Below are 19,614 nucleotides of genomic sequence, written 5' to 3'. Positions count from 1 at the left end.
ACAAGATACCGATTTCCAATATTTTTAACAAGTCCTTTGAAACATACTGTGATGCTTGCGTTTATTGCTTGAATAGGTCTGAGGTCTCAGGTGCAAAGCACTGCCTGGGGGCAACATGCCTCTCCACCAGGAACTCGATTACAGGAAAAATCCACACCGATACACAGAAGAACTGTACTATTATAAGAAAGCAAGCGATTTGGACAAGAGATGAGCAGAGTTTTGCCACACACACCTCCAAATTTTCACCTATTGCCAATAGGTCACCAGGGAAATATTGATTTGTAATAAGATTCAGCTTCTCAAATGAGCCTTTAATTTGGTGGACCTAAAATCCCCATTATTCCACGCACTCTGGGCTGGACTTGCATACGTTCTTTTTCTTCAAAATGAGCTCTCTCCTATGCCAAACCTGCCATCCTGCCTTATTTATTATTGACCCGTCACAGTTTGGAAATGTAGCTTAAAATAAATGAGCCTGAATGCCACTGGCTCTAGAGTTATTAAACTGCCTGGCATTGAGGAAATTGCTTTTCATAAACATCCTGAGCTCTTCTGCTTTTTCCTTAAAGTGTTTAATACACTGAGAGTCCAAGTTAATCTGAATCAGTCTGCAGACTGAATTACTAATGAGAATGGAAGATGTATTATTGTTCAATATTGAAAGACTCAAGTTAAAGGACAGAACGGAGGAAAAAAAGTTTCCAATATACAAATAATATTCTTTTTACGTGCTGTCACTTGACCCACTAGCTAATCCATAAAAGAAAATGCCTCCATTTTCTCAGTCGGAGGGAGCACACAGAGGATGGTTGTTCCAGGTCTCCTCCATCACAGATCCCAAATCTCACTGCCTACACCAGCATCTTTCTGCAGAATGGCAATATGGACGTTAAGAGCTGATCACAAAATTAATACGGTGATTTCCACAGTACTGTACACAGCCTTAGACATACAGTAAATATTCTGCAGCTAATTCCCTATTTGACACCTTTGGTGGCATTCAGGAGTGCCATTTCTGTGCTAGCACCCTTCGGCACACAGAGAGGGGTGTACAGGTGCACAGGCTTGGTTAGAAAGCCTGGTGTGTTGTTGGGATGAATGGCAAGGGAAGCACGGGCTTCCCTTCCCTCTACTGACTCAGCAGGGGGACGCCAAACCCAGGCAGATTCACCAGGGATGCCTGCTGGATCCCTCAGCAGCCCCATCCCTCTTTCAGCTTGGAGCTGCTTCTACCCAATATCCACCAAAACTGAAGTTTAAAAAACTGAAAGGAGCAATGAAGTTTCCAGTCCTCATTCCCATTTTGAGTCCCAGTAGGGCAAAGGGATGAACACCAGCTGATGGCACAAACAAAACCTGGACATCCCAGCTTCATTCGGCCTGCGAATTTGCACCTGTGTGATGCTAAACAAGGCCAACTCCGCCGCCATCTCATTTACAAGATGTAAAACCTAGCCAAGCTCTCGTCGGTAATGAATTCCAGTTTGTGGTGCCTCTAAATTGAGGGGAACGAGCACTCCTCCTCGCTCGGGGAAGAGCAGAGCCGAGGCCCCGTCGGGGTTGCTACGCAACCGCGGCCTGCACATGGCTGATAACACTCGGGCATTATTTCCCCGCCTGACTGCGCCTCAGAACAAAGCCCAGCTAATGAAGCTTTCAGGCGCTCTTGGCTCTGCCTTTGACGGCTCAGCGCGGGTTTTCCTTGCGCCTGTGTGACAGGCACAGCAGCGACTTGATGTCCCCTCCAGCCACAGACGTCTCCGGAGCTGGACGGAGGAAAGGCCCGATGGATGGAGAGGGCAGGGTTGAAGAAGAGTGGCAAAATGCCCGGCCCATAAACACCCATATCCAAAATGGAGGGCAGCCACACATGCGGTGAAACAAGGCCCTCAGATGATAGGCCGTCAGACGGAGGAAATGCCTGATGGAGAGAATTTGCTGGGTTGGAGAAGAGCAGCAAAACGCCCAGCCCATAAAAGCCTGTGTCCAAAATGGAGGGCAGCCAGGCACACCACAAAACAAGGCCCAGGCCACAAACCAACCAGGCACCCTCTGCTGCCCACGTATCCATCAGACCTAACACCCTTATTACACCACAGCGGGGTACGGATACAGCTCTGTCGCGGTACATTTGACCCCAACTTTCTTACACAGCCTATGTATAACAAACCCCTCTTCTGCTGAACAAATAGGTACAGCAGGAGCAGCCATCGCTGCGAGCAGCACCGGCTCACCCCCACACAAGCAGCCAGGTGATGCTGAAGCAGCCACATTTTGTAACTGGGATGGTCTCACCCTCCACCACTGCCAAACCCTCACAGGGACAGCTGCTTCCCACAGAAGGACCTACTTGCCCTCCCCATCTTTGCACTGATGGCCAGAGCCACCCTTTACCAGTTTGTTTTACAGAAAAACACAGGGAAACGAGGAGCAGCTCCTTGGCCCTCTAAATTCCTGTCTGCTGTAACAGGACTGCCCGAAATACACTGCAGATGCCAGATGGTCCTGGAGCGACAAGGTAGTGAGGAAGAGCTGACAACACGTGCAACGTGAGCCTGCCAAAGCACCCAGACATACCTCAGAAGCTTAAACAGGGACAAATCCCTGCAGCCGAACATTTTCTAGACAGCACGTGCTGTCTAGAAAACACATTGGGTTTCACTAGGAAACAACTGTGAGCTAAGTCAGGGCACGAATTCAAAGCCAGGTCACAATTCTGCACCCTGTACTATTTCAACCCACTCATTATGTGCTAGTGGCAGCTTCAGTGATGCTGGCTTTAGGCAGGTGCCTATCCACAAATCTAGAGCAAAACTGTAGCTGCAGAAAAGCTATTTTATTTTATTTTTTTTTTTCCTATGTGAGCAACGGCAAGCAGGTACCAGTTACCTAGGAGAAGAGGGGACGAGTTCTTCCCACACGGGGGCACTGCTAGGACGGTCAGTGCAGGAAGCCCTGGCCAGGGTGTGAAGAAGGTTAGCTGGGATGGGAGCCCCAAAAACTCGGATTGCAAACCAACGCCAAAAGCAATACATCGGCAGGTATATGACAAGCACAAGACCACCTAAGGGATGATTCTTGCTCTCCCCAAAGACAGTTTCTGCACACAAGCAGGTAAATCACCCACAGAACCTAGCTCACCCCTGCTCGAGGTTTGGGTTTAACAAAACCCACGTGGCTGTTCACCAGCCACGGCTCTGCCTTGCTGAGCTGAGCAGAAGAAAGCACAGCACCAGTGCTTTTTGTCAGAGACAAAATTATCTAACAAGAGATAATTATGTGACATTACCACTGAAAGCAGTGTGTGAAAAAGCTTTAAGCCTGTGTATCCTGAGGTCTGCAAAGCCCTTTCTCTACCTTTGTGCTAAATAGGTCTCATTTAGCCCATTTGTTCTGTCCCAGCCAGCAAAGCAAAAGTAGGGTTGATCGATTTGTTAATTACTGTAATTTTATCTTAAATACAGACAGCTGAGTGTTCATCAAGTCACAAATTCGCCTGTTAGTGAGAGACCTCCCCCCAGCTAAATAATTAGGGATAATAGTAAGTGGCTTATAATAAATGCAACCCACAACAACATGCTCTGAGAGCACAGCGCTGAACCAGGAGGGCTATTAGGGAACCCCCAGGTCCATTTCTCCTTTTGATAGAAACAATACAATATCTTTAATTGTCTCTCTTGAAACCCTGAGCCAGCTCTGCTGGTTTGTTATAAGTAAAATGCAATTATTCCACTTTTTGACTGTCTCTTGTGCCCAGAGACTGGCTTACACGGCTTGCACTGACAAGGCACATGCAAATTGCTGAGACAGGAGGTGACACAGGTGGGTTAGGTACAACCTCATGCCTTGGAACCTTTAAAATTCTGAGAAAGGCTCAAAAGATTCAATTTCAGGTACCTTGGTCTTTGTCCTGCATCCAAGAACACTTTCTGATTGCTAACAATAAGACACCCTCCCCCAAATGTCATCTTTTCCTCCAAAAACACAAAGCAGTTATAATTTCCATACATCTAAGTTGAACCCTGGCCGTAGCTGAGCCTGTGCTTGCAGAAATTCTGGCCCCAGAATTTAAAATTTTGGGATATGGCACCTTCTTTTTCCCTCTGTAGTAATCACTGTGCTAGCACGTGTCTGTTCACAACCACGCTCAGAGCCAGCCTCAGCTGCCAACAGCAGAGGAGCTGCTGTTCCTTGCTTGCTGAAAACCTACACTAGGTGCTAGACCCTGCTGCATTAAGGCAACGTCAATCTGGGGGCTCCCAGCATCCTGCCCAGATGTCCATGGGTGCTGATGCCCTCCAACGCCACTCATGCTGCTCCTGTGATCACAAGCAGTCCCTGTACTCTTTAGACTTTGTTCCCAAACTTATGGGGCAAGATGAAGCATACACAGTCCTGAAGGCTCATCTCACCCTGGCCAGTACTGAAAGAGCAGGACAGCAAGAGCTGGAGGCCTGTCTTTAATTTTGAGCCAGCAAAGGGTAGGGAAGCACTGGAGCAAGTTTCTAATGCAACCTGACAAGAACAAGGTTTGGTAGCAAGCAGAGCTCATGTGCATCCACAGAAATTCCAAATCCAGGGATGGGAAAGGAGAAAAAACAAAAACCCGGTTACAAAAAGAACCACACTCACAGACATATGCCTACAGCCTCCATTTCTGTTGCTGTTCTTCCTCTTTTCCTCCTTCATCCCCTAGCTGTTCACTCCTTCAACTACACCAGCCAGGCAAGTAGGGACAGTCAAAAACATCGCTTCAGATTTCCTTCCAAGAACTGAGAATAGAAAAATAGATTTTCTTCCCCCACATTCTTTAGACCATGCCTTAGAAAGCGCTACATAACAAAACAGAGTGGGAAAACTGCTTTAAGCCCATTGGGTCCTGCCTGTGGCCATGCGATGGAGAGAAGTACTTTGGCAGGTGAGGTCACCTGCCTTCTCTGGACAACAAGGCAAGGAACTGGGATGCTTCAAAAGTTTGTCAGCATAGAGAAAGGCTACAAGCCTCAGTCCGTAGGGGATGGAGATGTCTGGGAAGAACATGGGAGCTGATCCTGCCACAGCCACAACCATTTCCTGGCTGATCTATCAGTGCTACCAGGCATTTTATTTTCTAATAACTTAAAACATTGAACTATGTCCTCTTCTTTCCTTCCCCGCTGGAGAAAGCAGCTAAGAATTAGGTAAATCCATCTAGTGAAAAAAGGAGTTGCCTGCAGAGGGGCTCCAGCCACACAAGCTGTGCAGAAGAGTCAGGACACTGATGATCTGCCCAAGAGGAGAAAGCTCCAAGCCCACATCCACTCCCCCACTTGGTTAAAAATGTGTCGTGATCAAATTAACAATTTCAAGACGAAGACATGGCTGTGTGCTGCAAGAACCTGAGTTAGTCATATCAGTAGAATCATACGTGTGTATATATATTCACATCGGGCATTACCTTGCACACAGCCCTGGTGTATAATTGGAGCCAGATAGGATTTGGAGAGAACCCGAAAGTTTCTTTCTCGCAGACACAAGCCAGCAGACAAACACAGATGCTGTTTGCTTTGTTGTCACAGACAAACAAGGAGTGCACTAAGGGAAAGAAACATTTAATTAAATGCATTTTTTTTTTGGGGGGCGGGGGGGGGGGGGGGAAGGCATTGTTTACAACTACTTGCTGTCATTTACTTACTTTGCTCCAGGAAGCCTATTTAGTTGTTCTCCTGTGATGTTTCCCTCCAAGTGCTGAAGCTTCACTTGTTCCTATAAAAATCCTGTAATTCTGCAGAGCTTTTGCCTGAAGCAAATTACGTATTTTAAGATGTGGTGTTTCAGTTCCACTTCACCTACAAATATGTTTAACCAGCATTGGCAAGATTCTTTTATGCTACGCCCTTATCTCAGCACACCCGACTAAGTTGCATACAGAATAAAAACTGGGCTTTTGTTCTGAGCAGAGGAGATAGCTGTGTAATGATCAATCAAAAAACGCCCTTGGGGATGGGAGAGATTAGCACTTTGATACTACTGAAGATGAATGGGCGAAATGAGTTTGATAAGCTGGTGTTTTCCTCAGATAATTGCTTTGAAAGCTCTCTAAAGCCACTCAGATTCTCTCCTCTTTCCTTTTGTTTCAGGACAGGATAACAGATCCTGCTGGCCTATCGTAATACTGGACAGGCTGCTAGTGAACAAACAAGTGGATTTATGCCCTATGCCATCACTGAATATCGAGCACTAAAACATAAGCCATAACCTAACCACACTTTCAGACCAGATTCCTGTCTTGGATAACCAGGCCACTCTTCCAGGCATACATGCATGCACCTGAACTCAGCTCAACAGAGAAGGGACTGACAGCATTTTTAAGAGGGACTTCCCCTGGGACTTGAACACCTTCCCCTCTTTAACAAGGGCATTTCATCCTTCAGGGAGTGCTAATCTTTGCCCCTTGCTCATGAAGGGACTGGGTGTCAACTCATTGCCAAGAGACCAGCTCCAAACATTCCTCTAAGCTTTCTGAACCCAACGCTGACATCTCTTCCTCCTCCTGGACTGCTATTTCACAGCTACCTCACAGGATCATCCAAAGAGGAACTTTATCTGAAGCTGTAACATGAAAGTTGTCTAGCTCATGTAGACTCCGGGTACATCCATCCCTTTTGAGGCACAGGGCAAATTCTGCTGGAGTTCACAGACTGCTGCCATTTACTGTGCTAACTCATTCCACTAATGAAACTGGAGCCAAGAAGTGTGACCGTATTTTTATTGTCTCATTGATTAAATGAATTTTAAATACAGAATTAAAAATTTGTAAAAAAAGTTATTAAAAGCCAACATCCAGAAGCAGATTGCACATCAGTGACTGTTCAAAATTCATACTTGTTCTTTGGTACAAAGTTTGGGAAAAAAAAAAAAAAAAGTATAGCCATCATCTGGAAAGAGATTTTTCTTACATTACCTTTCATATTTGAGAAGTGGTATTTGTCTTGTGAGATTCTCCAAGCCTGTTTTTCACAGCACTGATTCACATTGTTTGGCGTTCAAAAAAAAGACAAAAAATTCTCGTTCATAGAAACAGCAATGTAGCATTCTTCACTTAATACATTAAAAAAAGTTTAGCACGCAACTGGTGGAGAAAAATGCAATGTTTTGTGATTTGTAGAGATGTAATTTAGCTTACAAAGCACCTTTGAACTGGAACAGATTCTTCAGTCTTTCCTACAAACACCTTGGTGAGTTAGGTATTTCTCAGAGAATGACATCTCTGGCGTTTGCCCTTTGCTAAGCTCCAACACTGCAACAAAGACTTCCAGAAGTGATGAGTGAATAGGTACCTTTGATTTTTAATGCCCAATTTTAAAGCAGCTTTATCTTTTAAGAGATGCAGAGCACCCATCCTAAAGGGCAACAATTAGGCCCTGGTAGGCACAATTTAAAGCCCTATTAAAAAAGTTATCTGAAGAGGTCTTGATTCTGGGGTTCTGGGTTGATTTTTTTTCCCCTCACACCATTACAGGTTCTTAAAAAGATAGCTATGAAGATAGCCCCTTGAATCAGTGCATCTGCAACGACATCTCAACCAAAAAAAGTAGACTAAAATATGCATAATTTCATGACTTCAGCATCACTCATACCATATTCACAGCAGGTTAGAAAGAATACATACTATGGCTCACCTGTTTCTCAAGGATCTTATTTCACCAAGAGAATTTAACCACGCAGACAAACTACAGAATGAAGTGCTCTTACAATACAAATCAGGACTTTGAGAAAATGAATAGGTATAGCCAAACAAAAAGGGGGTGGAGAGGGCACAACAGGGGAGGGAAAGTTCAGACTGCAGTGGAAATGAATTCAGTTAAACATCAGAAATAATACTGGAGAGCTTGTCACTAGTGCAGCTAGGACTTGGCAAATGAAATACTTCGAGTATACACTTGCAGGGCAGCCCTGCTTCTACCACATGAATAAATATCCAACAGTGTTTAAAAACAGTATAAAAAATGTCAGGGTTTTCAGAAGGTGCATGTTCCACCACCTGTAACTGCATAGTAGGTTCCCTCATGTGAGGTATTTCAGCATCACTGCAAAAGAAAATATTTCTGCACTCCTCTTCCACAAGCAAAGTCTCATTTGAACTGAGGTCAGATGTTGGTTATGTAATAATGCATGGTGCAAGTGCTCCACTCTCCCCTGGACTCTTCAGATCACAGCCACCATGCTCTGCAGGATGAAAACGTGTGGTCGGAGTGGTAAAGGGCTCAATTTAGTACCCACCGTAGGGACCAGACAGATATAGGCACAGACCTCTTATTTGAGCCACTGCACGTCTTAGGGTTCTTGTTTTGTTTTTAACAGTCATATTCACACAGAGCCTTCCAGGTCAGATTACTAACCTCAAATTCACTTCAGAGTATTTCCTTGGTTAACTGTTGATACATAGGTTTTCCAGCAAAATAAACGCCTGCATTTTTTTCTTGTGATGAATATATGTTTTTAATTGTAGCCATTAAATGCAAGATGTCAGCTTCGCATCCCATCTGGCCTTTTTGGAAGCATCCCTTTTCATTCTTCAGAGGAAGTAACAGCATCTTATTACTGAAACCCAGGATCACAGCTTCTTCTGGTAACGTGCAACAGTGAATGGTGGATCTTACCAAGAGGATTAGTACCGCTGTAGCATGTAACTGTCTCTCCTCCAAAATGTGGATGTGATCAAAGAACAGCAAATCCAGAAGAAACAAACTTGTTCTACCAACTTCAAGAGATGTTTCTTGTCTTACATTCCATCTTTGTTGTATAATTGCTGTAGCTTTGTTTGCAGGGTGTTTTGGGGTCTTTTATTCTTTTTAAGAATAATCATATCCCTGCAAATTCAGCTACGTAAGGATAATTGGTGCTGTTTATCAACTCCCCTGTTTACATGTGGGCTATTGTACTCACAGCCAGCTGTCATGGAAGTAGTAAATAAAACTTTTTTCCTTCAAAGACACAAACATTGTCCCGTCTGTAACTATATAGGGAACATCTTCATGGCTTTCTCTTGCCTTCCGAAAGCTTCAACCAAAGTTTTTGTTCATGCTCTCTTAGGACATCCGAGGATACAATGGGTTTTGCTTAATTATCCACTCAGCATGTGGATTGATGTGATACAAGTCTAAGAGGTAAGTGTCTGGGTCCAGACAACGTTCACCTATTCAGAACAAGAAATTCAAAAAAAAAAACATTTCTTATATTTTTAGTCCCATAGTTACTACTTTCCCCCCCAAAGACTGGTTCTTGTCCTCATTGATATCAATGCTACAACCATTCAGAAGCGGTTAGACAAAACTGAAAAAATTCTAGTTCTTTATGTTAAAATGAATGTGTATTTCTTAAAACCACACTAAGGCTGAGCTTCAACTGTGGAAAGGTAATCTCACTTTCATACCCAATAACTTTAGCTCTTGAAAAGCATTTTGAAATGCATTTTGAATTATGCTAGTGATCAAATCCAGTAGCTAGAGCAAGTTGTATTTGATACGATGGATTTTTCCTTCTACACATGCCATTATGAGAAATACTGAGAAAAATCAAATCACTCTGGTAGACAATGATCTTCAGAACCAGTTGTAACAGGACATAAGAATTCCTTTCCCTTTTCAGACTCCCCAGTCTGTTGTTATATTATTTAAATTTCCTTTCCATCTGATGGCACCACCCTATTGATAGAGGAAAGCTCTGACAGTTGCTGTTTGCTGTTGGTGGGGTTAACCCACAGTCGTTCATTTGTCTTTTAATTTCTGGAGCCCCCTCCAAATCACCTAATCTTTATGACTCTCTCACATTGTAAGTTAGACATAAAAACCGGGTATCAAACTTATTTTTAGTTACCACCCAGACTTACCAATATTGCCTCCCACTTCATACAGGAGCAAGTTTGTGCACTCCGTTGAGTTGTTACTATAGAAAGGAAAAAAAAAAAAAACACTGAAGTTAAGGCTCTGTGAAGGGCAGGTTAGGTAGTTCAGTCACGTTTCTTCCAAAGGAATTGCTCACGGTGCAGAAGTCAGCAATGGTCAAGGAAGCTACAAGGCTGTATAGTACAGCAACCTTGCTGATTCTCCTGAACTATGTGGTTGTTGGAAATGACACCCAAAAATATGCAAAGAACAAGGCAGATAATGCCTACTTTTAATGAGAAGCACACTTCAAACACTTCGATAGAAAGACAGAAGGCATAAATACCAACTGTCATCGTCAGCATTCCTCTACAGTCAACAGCCTGTGCAAGAGAAGCTCATCTGCAGGAAGACTTCAGAAGCTGTAAGAGCTTGACTGAGATACTAGTTCCCAGCTGACTCATACTCAGCCAACTCCCCATCCACCCTCTTTGAGCTCATGGACACCGTCAGGAGATGCGCTAACATTTCACCTATTGAATACTGCACATGCCTGCAGGGTTAGGGAATTGTGTTGTTCGTTTTGGAGATTACTTCAGCAATTCATCACTGGAGCACAGAAGGGAACTGTAGAGCTTATTTTAGGAAACCGCTTACATGAACCTATACACATTGGAAATATTTGTTCCAGGCAAGTAGCTCACACAGGTGATGCTTTTCTCCAGGAGAGCCAGAGAAGTTTTATTTTGCATGGTCAACATTATTCCACCACTTCCCTTTCTCTCCAGCAAGGCTTTGCTCATACTGTTGTGGTTCATTTGCCTTCAAGCAGATGAGGGAACCACCATCCTCCTGCCAGTCTGAGCACAGTGATGGAATTACCCAGCTGAACTGCTATTTGTCTGCCCCACCCAACACACCATTCCCAAAATCTAGAATGGAAAAGCAGACAGCAGTTTGTAACAGTTCCCTGTTCCATCACATCAGCTGCACCAGAAGACAGAAAACATAATAACTAGACCACCTGCAGTTTATTTTCTCTAAATAAGCAGAGAAAAAGCCACTTACCACTTAAGGAGGTTGACTGTGTTAACAATATTCCAGCCATTCTGGCACAAGTTCTTCTGAAACTGCCTCAAGACATCAGCAACTCTGGTTGCATTGTTCAGATGCACCTCTAGTGAATCCTTCAGGAGAAGTGAAGCATGGACTTTCACAACCTTGGAAGGCTGAACAAGAAAAGCAGAAGAAAAAAGAATAAAGCACTTCACTAAAGACTTTGTTATCAGCTAAAACATCAAGTTTCAAACTACATTGGAGAATGTGAAAAATGAAATTTATCCAGCCAGGTGTTCATAGAATGTTTCTTATTCCACGTACTAGAGAATGGAAGCTTATAAAAGCATCAAAGTGAGCATTATAAACAAATCATCTGTGCATCAGTGTTGTGATTGGGGAGAAAAACACTGGTCTTGATCGGTGTGTGCTGGTGCTCTCTGCTGTTCAAACACAGTACTGGCACTTGCAGGTTTTGATGAAATTGGGATCTGGCAGAATAAATTCAGAAGTGTTTTTCCACTAGCATGATGGACTTCTCTAGAATTCATTTTAAAAAACAGGAATATGGAATAATATAACAGGAATAATATTTAGACAACTGAACAGTCTTACACAGACTACTGAATTTTAGAGCAAAAGATAATTTCAAGGAAGCACTGAACTATCACTGAACAGAATCTGAGAGCTGTTTTGTCAACTGTTCTCATTAACGCTTTTTTCATGAACCAAGTTTTCAGAATTTTTATGCAGAACAAGGAACCATTCTAAGTGGATCTAAACCAAAGCATGTTTATTTTATAATTCTAGTTCTGCAGAAACAGTGCTACCCACCACTAGGAAGCACTGTTGGCACAAATCCTAAGTATTCAGTCGCATGTTGGGCTGCCTAAATTGTAGTTATTCTTTCTGAAATGCAAGTGCCTTTAAGAGTGACATGCATACATATTCAGATAAATTTTAGGTGCACATCTCAGTAGCCCAACTGGTACAGAAAGATGGGGGATGTACTGGCTTGTGAGAATACAAACTCTTCTTCAGGTATGCAGATTTAAACTCTCCATGTGTTATTCCTACCTGCAGGCTTCATTTTGCTCATGTCCTTAGATTATCACAGCATCACTGCCACTGCTATGGGATACCTAAAATCCAGCATTGTGTAATGTAACCTACCTGCTACAGACCTACACTCATCAATTAACTGTGGCAATCAAAACAACAGAATGACTGCAGCTTTGATACTCAAATGGGTCCAATAGCAATATCTGTTTAAAAGTCTCAGCCAGCACCAACACAAGAGGTGAAATAGAGAAATTTCACCTCTCTCCTTCACTTTGTCCTATACAGATCAGCAGCATTACACAGCAAGATGATTGAAAACCTACTTTCACATTACAGTAGCGGTCCAAATTTTTTTGCTTTAAGTTCACTCAAAGAATTCTGACTTGATCCTAGTAGACATGTCTGTCTAAACACACGGAACACCTAAAGCTATGTAAATTCTGTTCATGTGAGGTTAAATCCAGCATTTCTGCTCCTGGTCTCTTCCCCCTTCTCCTGTAAACATGCAACATCTTAACAGTATTTTGTAGTTTCAGATTTAATCAGTATGCTTGCTGTTAGGGTCAGCTGTTGCCACAATCTGGCTAGTAGAGTTTGGGATGGTGCAGATTGTTCTCCCTCTCACTCTGTATAAAGCATCACTCTTTAGACTTTTTCAAAGTTCTCATGAAAATACTATAATGGGAAAGTATTTGGCACTTGTGAAAGAGACCAGTTCTATCTTACCTCTGCCTGGTTCTTTTCCACCTTGTCTTTATCAGCATGAATCTTCCGCAACAAATTTTTTATCCGTTTGTCACAGAACTGGTACCTTTTACTATTGCTCTCATTGAGTTTCCTCACTTGAGCTACTAGAAAAGAGGAGACCTGAGCAGGGAAGAAGGGAGAAAACAGGAATTTAAACAAATCAAGCAGAGGTGAGGATGCCATTTAGAAACCCAAACATCACTTTATGAAGCCCCTTCAGCAGATGAAATATCTATATACCTTCAAAACAGGCAATCTTGGAATTCAGACAGAAGCTTTGTCGGGCAACAATTAATTTGTCTGAAATTTCCAAGACTATCCCATTCCCTACCCCAGTTCCATTCAGACCAAGGCACTGCTATATCACACTGCAGAACACCTGTGCAACTTACAGTCCAGAGCAGATCCTGATAGTGGATCATCATCCGCACAACATCAGCTGCCCCCTCTGCTAGCTGTTTCTCCTTCCCTTCGGGGATCTTGTTTGGCAGGCCTTTGTGCATGAACAGGTTTGGGGCCATGACTGTGGAAACGTTCCAGAGATTCATTTTGTTGTTGTTCTCCCTGGCAACCACTTTGCTGAGAAATTCAAGTAGAGCCTGAGGAGAGGAAAAGAGACTTAATATCTTAACTCCTAATAGGACTCAAGAAACTAGAGTTACAATTGCTGGAGAGATCATCTAATCAGCACCTTTTCCTAGACATTCATGAAAAAAACAACTCTCTAGTCAGGAAGTACAGCAGCCAAGTTCTAATAATAGCAACAAATAACTACACCAAGCAGGGAGATGGTTTGTCCAGTATTCATGAATCAGAAGAGATAGCACATGTAGGAAATAAGTAAGTTTTATTTCTGGACTGTTGGCAATTTACAAACTCCAGTTGTAAAAGTTACAGAATCCAAAGCCAACCCTCTTTTTCCCCAGGAACTGCCACATCTATTCCTAGATATGGGAAATGAAACCCTTTGGATCTATTTTGCCTCACACCTTCAACAAAGATGATTAATTTCTCCCATATATATTGTCTATGGGTGCACTAAGATGAGACCTATACACCCTCCACTCCATAGCGAAGTGGTTTAGTACACTGAAAAGAAAGAACATGTTTCTGAAAATGGTGTAAAAAATCCTCCTAAGTTGATCCCCAAAAGGCAGACTGTGTTTAAGAGCTTACATTCACTTCCCAGCCCATAAATTTGCTTATTCCCCTCCATCACAAGTTTCTATGCTCAAGTCAATGAAGTAAAACCTCCTAATCATCTGATATGTTATTTACACTCCCCTTTACAAAAGGTGATAAGAGTTCCTTAAACAAAAACATGGAATGAGAACATGTTTTTCCAGTTAAATCAGGAACAAGTAGACTTACCTTTAGCGTGTTTCTGTTAGGCTCAGGCAGGATCAAGATCAGGAGGTTCAGAGCTTGCAGTCTTTGCTTCAGGTCTGGAATATCTAGAAAAGGAAAGACAGGTTCAGGCTTCTGACATCAATCTTTTTAAGAATGGAAATTGTGTTCTCAAGTCACGTAGACTGAGAGCAGGGCTAAGGCAATTCCTTTTTGTAGCATTTGTCATCTGTAAAACAAGGTCTCAAATCCTAGAAGGAAATCAAGCTCACACAGCCTTTATGAAGTGAATCACTTTTGTTCCAGATGACTGATTTTTATTTTTTTTGAAGACTTGCTGGTATTATGTGTACTCTAGTAGACCCCACCACCTATTTCTCGTCAAAAAAAAATAAAAAATGCACACAGTTGGCTCAAAACATTCAAGTCACCTATTGAGGCACAAACCTCAGAATAAGATGCACTGTCTTGCACTGCTGCAGATGGTCCAAGATCATGCACCCTGGCCAGTTGCCACAGCTCAGTCTGCTTGTTTTTTCCTTTTTTTAATTAGGTTCTCCTAATTCACATAGTAACCTTGCAGCCTCAAACGTAGTAACATAACTTATTCAGGACAGTGTTCCTACACAAAGATTTTGGGTACAACCAAGAACTAGCAACTAAGACATTGAGGCTGATATATAATAGTATACATAACACCCAGCAAACTGCATTTGACCACCTATAGCACGTATCGTGCTCTGCATTCCCAGAAAATCCACGTGCTAACTAGAGAACCTGACAGGAGAGACCAGGACTAGGAAAGGACAAACCAGCAAACTGACACTAAACAGCCAAAAGAGGAACTCACTTTGTACAGCAGCAAATGCAGGAAGATACTCTGCTGTCAGCAGCGGGGCAGGCAGCTCTCTTATGAATCTTTTCAGTAGCCCAGATACATCGTTCTGGTGGACTTCATCCCAGCGGAACAGGCCAGTATAGAAGTCCCTTTCTAGTTTCTGTTCCAGACTCTATAAAAAAAAAAAAAGATGGAATTTATTACATGCTTCAGTAAGCAAATGCAATGAAAATTCTATAGCTAAACACTAGGTCAACCCGTCAAGTTGAAAGACCACAGATACTCTCAACGACAGACATTCCCAGATCTCCCAGTAATGGACACTTCTAATTGTACGGGGAAGGGAGACAAAACAATTCAAATTAGACCTTATTTAGAGACTTGCTTCAGCAACTTGCTCCCTGATCACTACCAATATTTTCAAAGGTAAAGAGCTCATACCTTGATTCTAGTCTGGGACCCAGAAACTCTCAAAATGCCCTCTGTTTCAAGTCCTCTCTTTTCCAAACAAGATAGCAGCTATTAGAAGGGGGGAAAAAAGAAAGCTCTTAGACACAGAGGATAAGCACTAAGCCCTTCCTTATCACAAGCCTCAAAGGCTTCCCGGCTTCGAGGAACAGAAGCATGAATGAAATCAAGAAAACTTACTGCCTGGAGTAACAGAGGAACCTTAGTGTTGGGAAGCAGTTTTTGGTCATTTTCCAGCAGAGTGTTGAGTGGAACTCCGAAGAGTTTTTTCTCTACAATAGAAACATGTTTTAAGTCTGTACCACTGTTAATACAGGTGTCAGGGATACTTCCAGCACTACAAACTAAGATAGCACATTTTATAAGTTCTGGAGAAAAAGAGAAGAACAGGTAATAGGACAAATGTACACAACAGATGTAAAGGTGATAGTAGGTCTTGATTCCAGAAGAAAATAATGCAAAAACACTTGTCACAAGGTTTCTTACCAAAGACCCTCTTTGTTCTACCACTTGAAAACCAAATTCGTAAGAAAATCTCAACTAAAAGAGGGTGGGAGGGCACAAAATGGGGGGAAAGAAAAAAAATAAAAATCAAGAAAAAAAACAACGAACCTGTTGTTTTCAGTTTTGCTGCCTTGTTTCTCTTCAGCTCAAAGCCTAGAACATCACAAAGAGCTGTTAGTTCAATAAGGGCCAGTGTGGGGATCTTCTTCATGTCCTGAGCAGATAGATCTCCAACCCTGGTCACTCCCAGTCTGCCCTTGTGGATTTTAAATTTCTAAAGGAAAACACACATACACAAAAGGTTCAGTACAAGCAACTCTACTGATCCTAGTGATTATCAAGTTCTGTTGCATTTTCATCATTCTTTATCACTAACTAAGCATTTATGCATTCTCCTGTTTTCAACACTAGGCAAATAACCAAAACTACTACTTCTACTCAAACCGTGGTTCAATAAAGTATTTCCCTTTTTCAGCATCACTCTTCAAATATATTGGAGGTCCTAGTTTTCTAAATTAAAGAAAGCCTGATGCCCATCCTAATCCACGTGAACTTTGGAAGCAGTCCAGTACATTTTCAGAGAAGGAACTATTAGCATTACAAGCAAGAAAGTCCAGTTATTCTTTTCTTTTTTTTTTTTCCAGTGGCTACAACCCAGATCCACATCCAAATAGCTACGGATTCTCACACAAGGACTATTTCTTTTGACCTCCCACTACACGGCAGTTATCCTTGCCCACCACTGTAAGGACGATTGCATTACCCATCCAAAAACCCCTGCCTAGTACAGGCCTGTTGCAGCACTATCCATGGAGGACATTTCCAAGAGTTGATCATACAATTAAATCAAATGTCTTGCACCCATCTAGGCAAGAAGAGAAGCTAATTAAGCTCTAACATGAACAATTATTCCTATGCTTACAGTTAGAGTGTTTCCATCCTTTATTCTCCTGGATTCAGACAGGAATGATCCTTTGAGCAGGACAGCTGCTTGCTCTGAGTAGGCAACGTCCATGTTGAACACCTCCTCCTTTCCAGAGTTTCGAACTGTGCAGGAGTAATCCTGGGTTTCTGCTACAGAGGAGAAAACACCTTGAATTTCAGAAAGCTAAAAGGGTGAAGCTTAGAAAACAACTGCATTAAAACTGCCACTTAAGACATGGTTCGAGTCAACTGCTTTTGGAAAAGAGAAAAAGGATCATATTAGCATTTGAAAACAGTGCTGTCGTAGCACAGCGAGCCTAGCTTAAAGCCTTAACATTACAAATATGAACACCAGGTCAGTAGTAAGACATGAGCATGCCCTTAAATTAAAGGACGTAGCTGTGGCTAACTTCTCTTCACGCAACTGTGTATAGGATTTCACTATATGATCTTTGTTGTTTTTTGTTTTTTTTTTTTAATTGCTTTCTTGAAGATTGAAGGTTATCACCGAGTGCTAATTCCTAACAACACCAGGCCCTTGAAAAGTTTCCCAAATTCAGCAAAATTTGTAAGCTTGCATTTAAAAGTTAAAAAATAAAACACACACAAATAAGGCCTTACCTAATAGTAACAGCTAGTATTGGATATAGAGCTGCTCAAGTTCGGAGTTCAAATTAGCCTAACTTCCCTTTCAGTTCCAGCCCCACTTCAGATCCTACACCCCATTTCCAAACCTACTGAACATTTAAAAATTCCTTCTTACGTTTCTGAACATTTGAAGTCCGTAGATTGTGCCACAACTGATCTGGGCTGGACTCCTCTTTCTCGGCTACTGTCTCCTGAAAAGTAAATCAAAACAGTCTTACTAACACAAAGCAGAACAGAAGTCATTATAATGACACCCTGATTTTGGTAGAAAAAAAACAAAACACCTGACGTTGCTTGCTACACTCTGAGAAAATGCTGCTGAAGGTCAGGACACTAAGAATTATTAAACAAATAACAATTAGGGGATTTGACAGGCAGGTGAAAAACAGAAAACTTTCACAGATGGCATTTATGATGAATTTTTACACCATGAAAACACGACTTACTTCCTCATAATCAGCAGCCAATTTCTTTTTTGTTTATACATTGAGGGGCTAACAAACAGTGTACTGAGCAAACTACACAGGATCTAGTCACACATCAGCACCTGAAAGCTTCCCATTGTAGCCTTTATGGTAACCTCTTCAGGTCTAGAAAGATAAGTGCATCTTTAAAGTATAAAGAGATATTTGGCAGTCAATTCCACTAATGAAAACCTTACTCTTGCTAGAACTAGTCAGAATACAAGAACATTCTGTTACCAATAACAATAACATTCTGTTACCAGGAGCTAGCAACTTTCTGAGAACCTGTTCATGACACGGAGTTGTGGACAGATGAATGAAAGCTAAAAGGAACCTGTGCAAAGTCATTGCAGACAGACAGAAGTTAATCTGTACAGAAGATGTACTATATATTTAGAGTAGGCATACGGCTGATGAGCTTACCATGAAAGCAGAACCACCCCATTTAGCATCTGTAACCAATTCACACCAGAATGTTACTTTATCAGATTGGATTTTGTTTCTCAGATTTTCAAGTGCAAATAGAAGAAACCTAGTGGGTGGGCACTTCAGGTTAAGAGCTAAAAATCTTCATTCCCATACAATAGAGCACACAACAGATTTCTATTTAATATGCAAGTTTAAAAACTTTCTGAATTTCAATTGAGGAACTTAAGAAGAACTTGCAGTTCGAATAAAATGTCACTGGAATAAAGAAAACACAAGAGGGCTCCAAATGATATCAGAGCTCCATGAAGCCGCAGTGCTGTAGGTGCTACACAAAGCGTTTCTTCCGGCTGTCTCTAGGAAGATTATAGAACTACAGGTTCTGTAGTAATTTCTTCTCAGTCCTGCAACCTGGATGCAGAAGTTCTGCAATCTCAGATTCATTTCAGCTTAAAAGATGAAGCCATCTGTTTTGGAAATGGAAGCAGCCCTAGGTGCAGCAAGCTGAGGCTGCTACCACAGTACAACAAAACTTTTCGGGAGATTCCACTCAACATACCCCAGAGCCGACCACTCCAAAAATGTCCCGAACATCACGCACGGGATGCTTGTTCTTCCTCCTCCTAGACCGGGAGTAGGTATCTAACCTTCGCTGCACAGCAGCGGCCTGGGTCTTCGTCAGGGTGGAGAGCAGCACCACGTTGTCATTTTCGGAGGCATGGTCCTTGATGAGGTCTGACAGGCCTGCGTCCTGGAGCCACTCAGCTTCAGCTTCTCCCTCTGCAAGACAACGGACGAGAAGAGGGAGCAAGAAGAGAAAGAAGAGCAACGTGAGTTCTTGAAACATCAGAAAATGGGAAGCCCAAGCCATTCCCTTTCTGGGGTGGCAATGACTGAGAGTCACATCTTTGAAATCCTGCTCCCAGGTAGCTGGCTGAGTACCAGGCTTGAGCCAGACAAAAGACAGCACTTCAGGCTGCTGTAACTGTACACACGCTCCTTTTTCCTCACCTAGGGTGAGGAGAGAAAGACTTCGGAGATGTGTGTGCTACCAGGCCCCTGGTAATACACATGGTGGGCAGAAGGGGCACAACAGTGACTGTATGGCATTAGCATGAGGACGGCAAGAGGAACTGAACCCAGTGGGGGCTTTCACAGTGTATGGGAGGAAAGGCAACTGTATTTGCTGAAATCTGCCTTCACACCGACTATCCACGCAAAGAGGAGCTGTGGCAGCAGGCACAAGTACACCAGTACAGTA

At 42.5% G+C, this 19,614-nt stretch overlaps 1 protein-coding gene across 5 annotated transcripts in view; it reads right to left on the bottom strand.

Moving 5' to 3' along the window:
- Nucleotides 1-8,344: 8,344 nt before the first annotated feature.
- ARHGAP40 (Rho GTPase activating protein 40) overlaps nucleotides 8,345-19,614 on the bottom strand; it is a 34,952-nt gene continuing 23,682 nt past the window's right edge. For 4 of the 5 annotated variants that reach the window (XM_082773588.1, XM_082773587.1, XM_082773586.1 and 1 more), the window contains exons 3-15: nucleotides 18,913-19,133; nucleotides 17,579-17,654; nucleotides 16,814-16,965; nucleotides 16,000-16,165; nucleotides 15,568-15,659; nucleotides 15,361-15,438; nucleotides 14,932-15,091; nucleotides 14,106-14,188; nucleotides 13,127-13,333; nucleotides 12,714-12,854; nucleotides 10,938-11,098; nucleotides 9,875-9,930; nucleotides 8,345-9,181 (exon numbers count right to left, since the gene is read on the bottom strand). In XM_082773588.1, coding sequence (XP_082629714.1) covers nucleotides 9,075-9,181; nucleotides 9,875-9,930; nucleotides 10,938-11,098; nucleotides 12,714-12,854; nucleotides 13,127-13,333; nucleotides 14,106-14,188; nucleotides 14,932-15,091; nucleotides 15,361-15,438; nucleotides 15,568-15,659; nucleotides 16,000-16,165; nucleotides 16,814-16,965; nucleotides 17,579-17,654; nucleotides 18,913-19,133 — 1,700 coding nt within the window. In that variant the 3' untranslated portion in view covers nucleotides 8,345-9,074. The remainder of the gene's footprint in view (nucleotides 9,182-9,874; nucleotides 9,931-10,937; nucleotides 11,099-12,713; nucleotides 12,855-13,126; nucleotides 13,334-14,105; nucleotides 14,189-14,931; nucleotides 15,092-15,360; nucleotides 15,439-15,567; nucleotides 15,660-15,999; nucleotides 16,166-16,813; nucleotides 16,966-17,578; nucleotides 17,655-18,912; nucleotides 19,134-19,614) is intronic. The other variant, XM_082773585.1, reaches the window with a different exon arrangement.

This window comes from Aythya marila, assembly GCF_965140915.1.
Source record: "Aythya marila genome assembly, chromosome: 16".
Taxonomy (NCBI): Eukaryota; Metazoa; Chordata; class Aves; order Anseriformes; family Anatidae; genus Aythya; species Aythya marila.
This window is presented reverse-complemented; position numbering and strand designations above follow the sequence as displayed.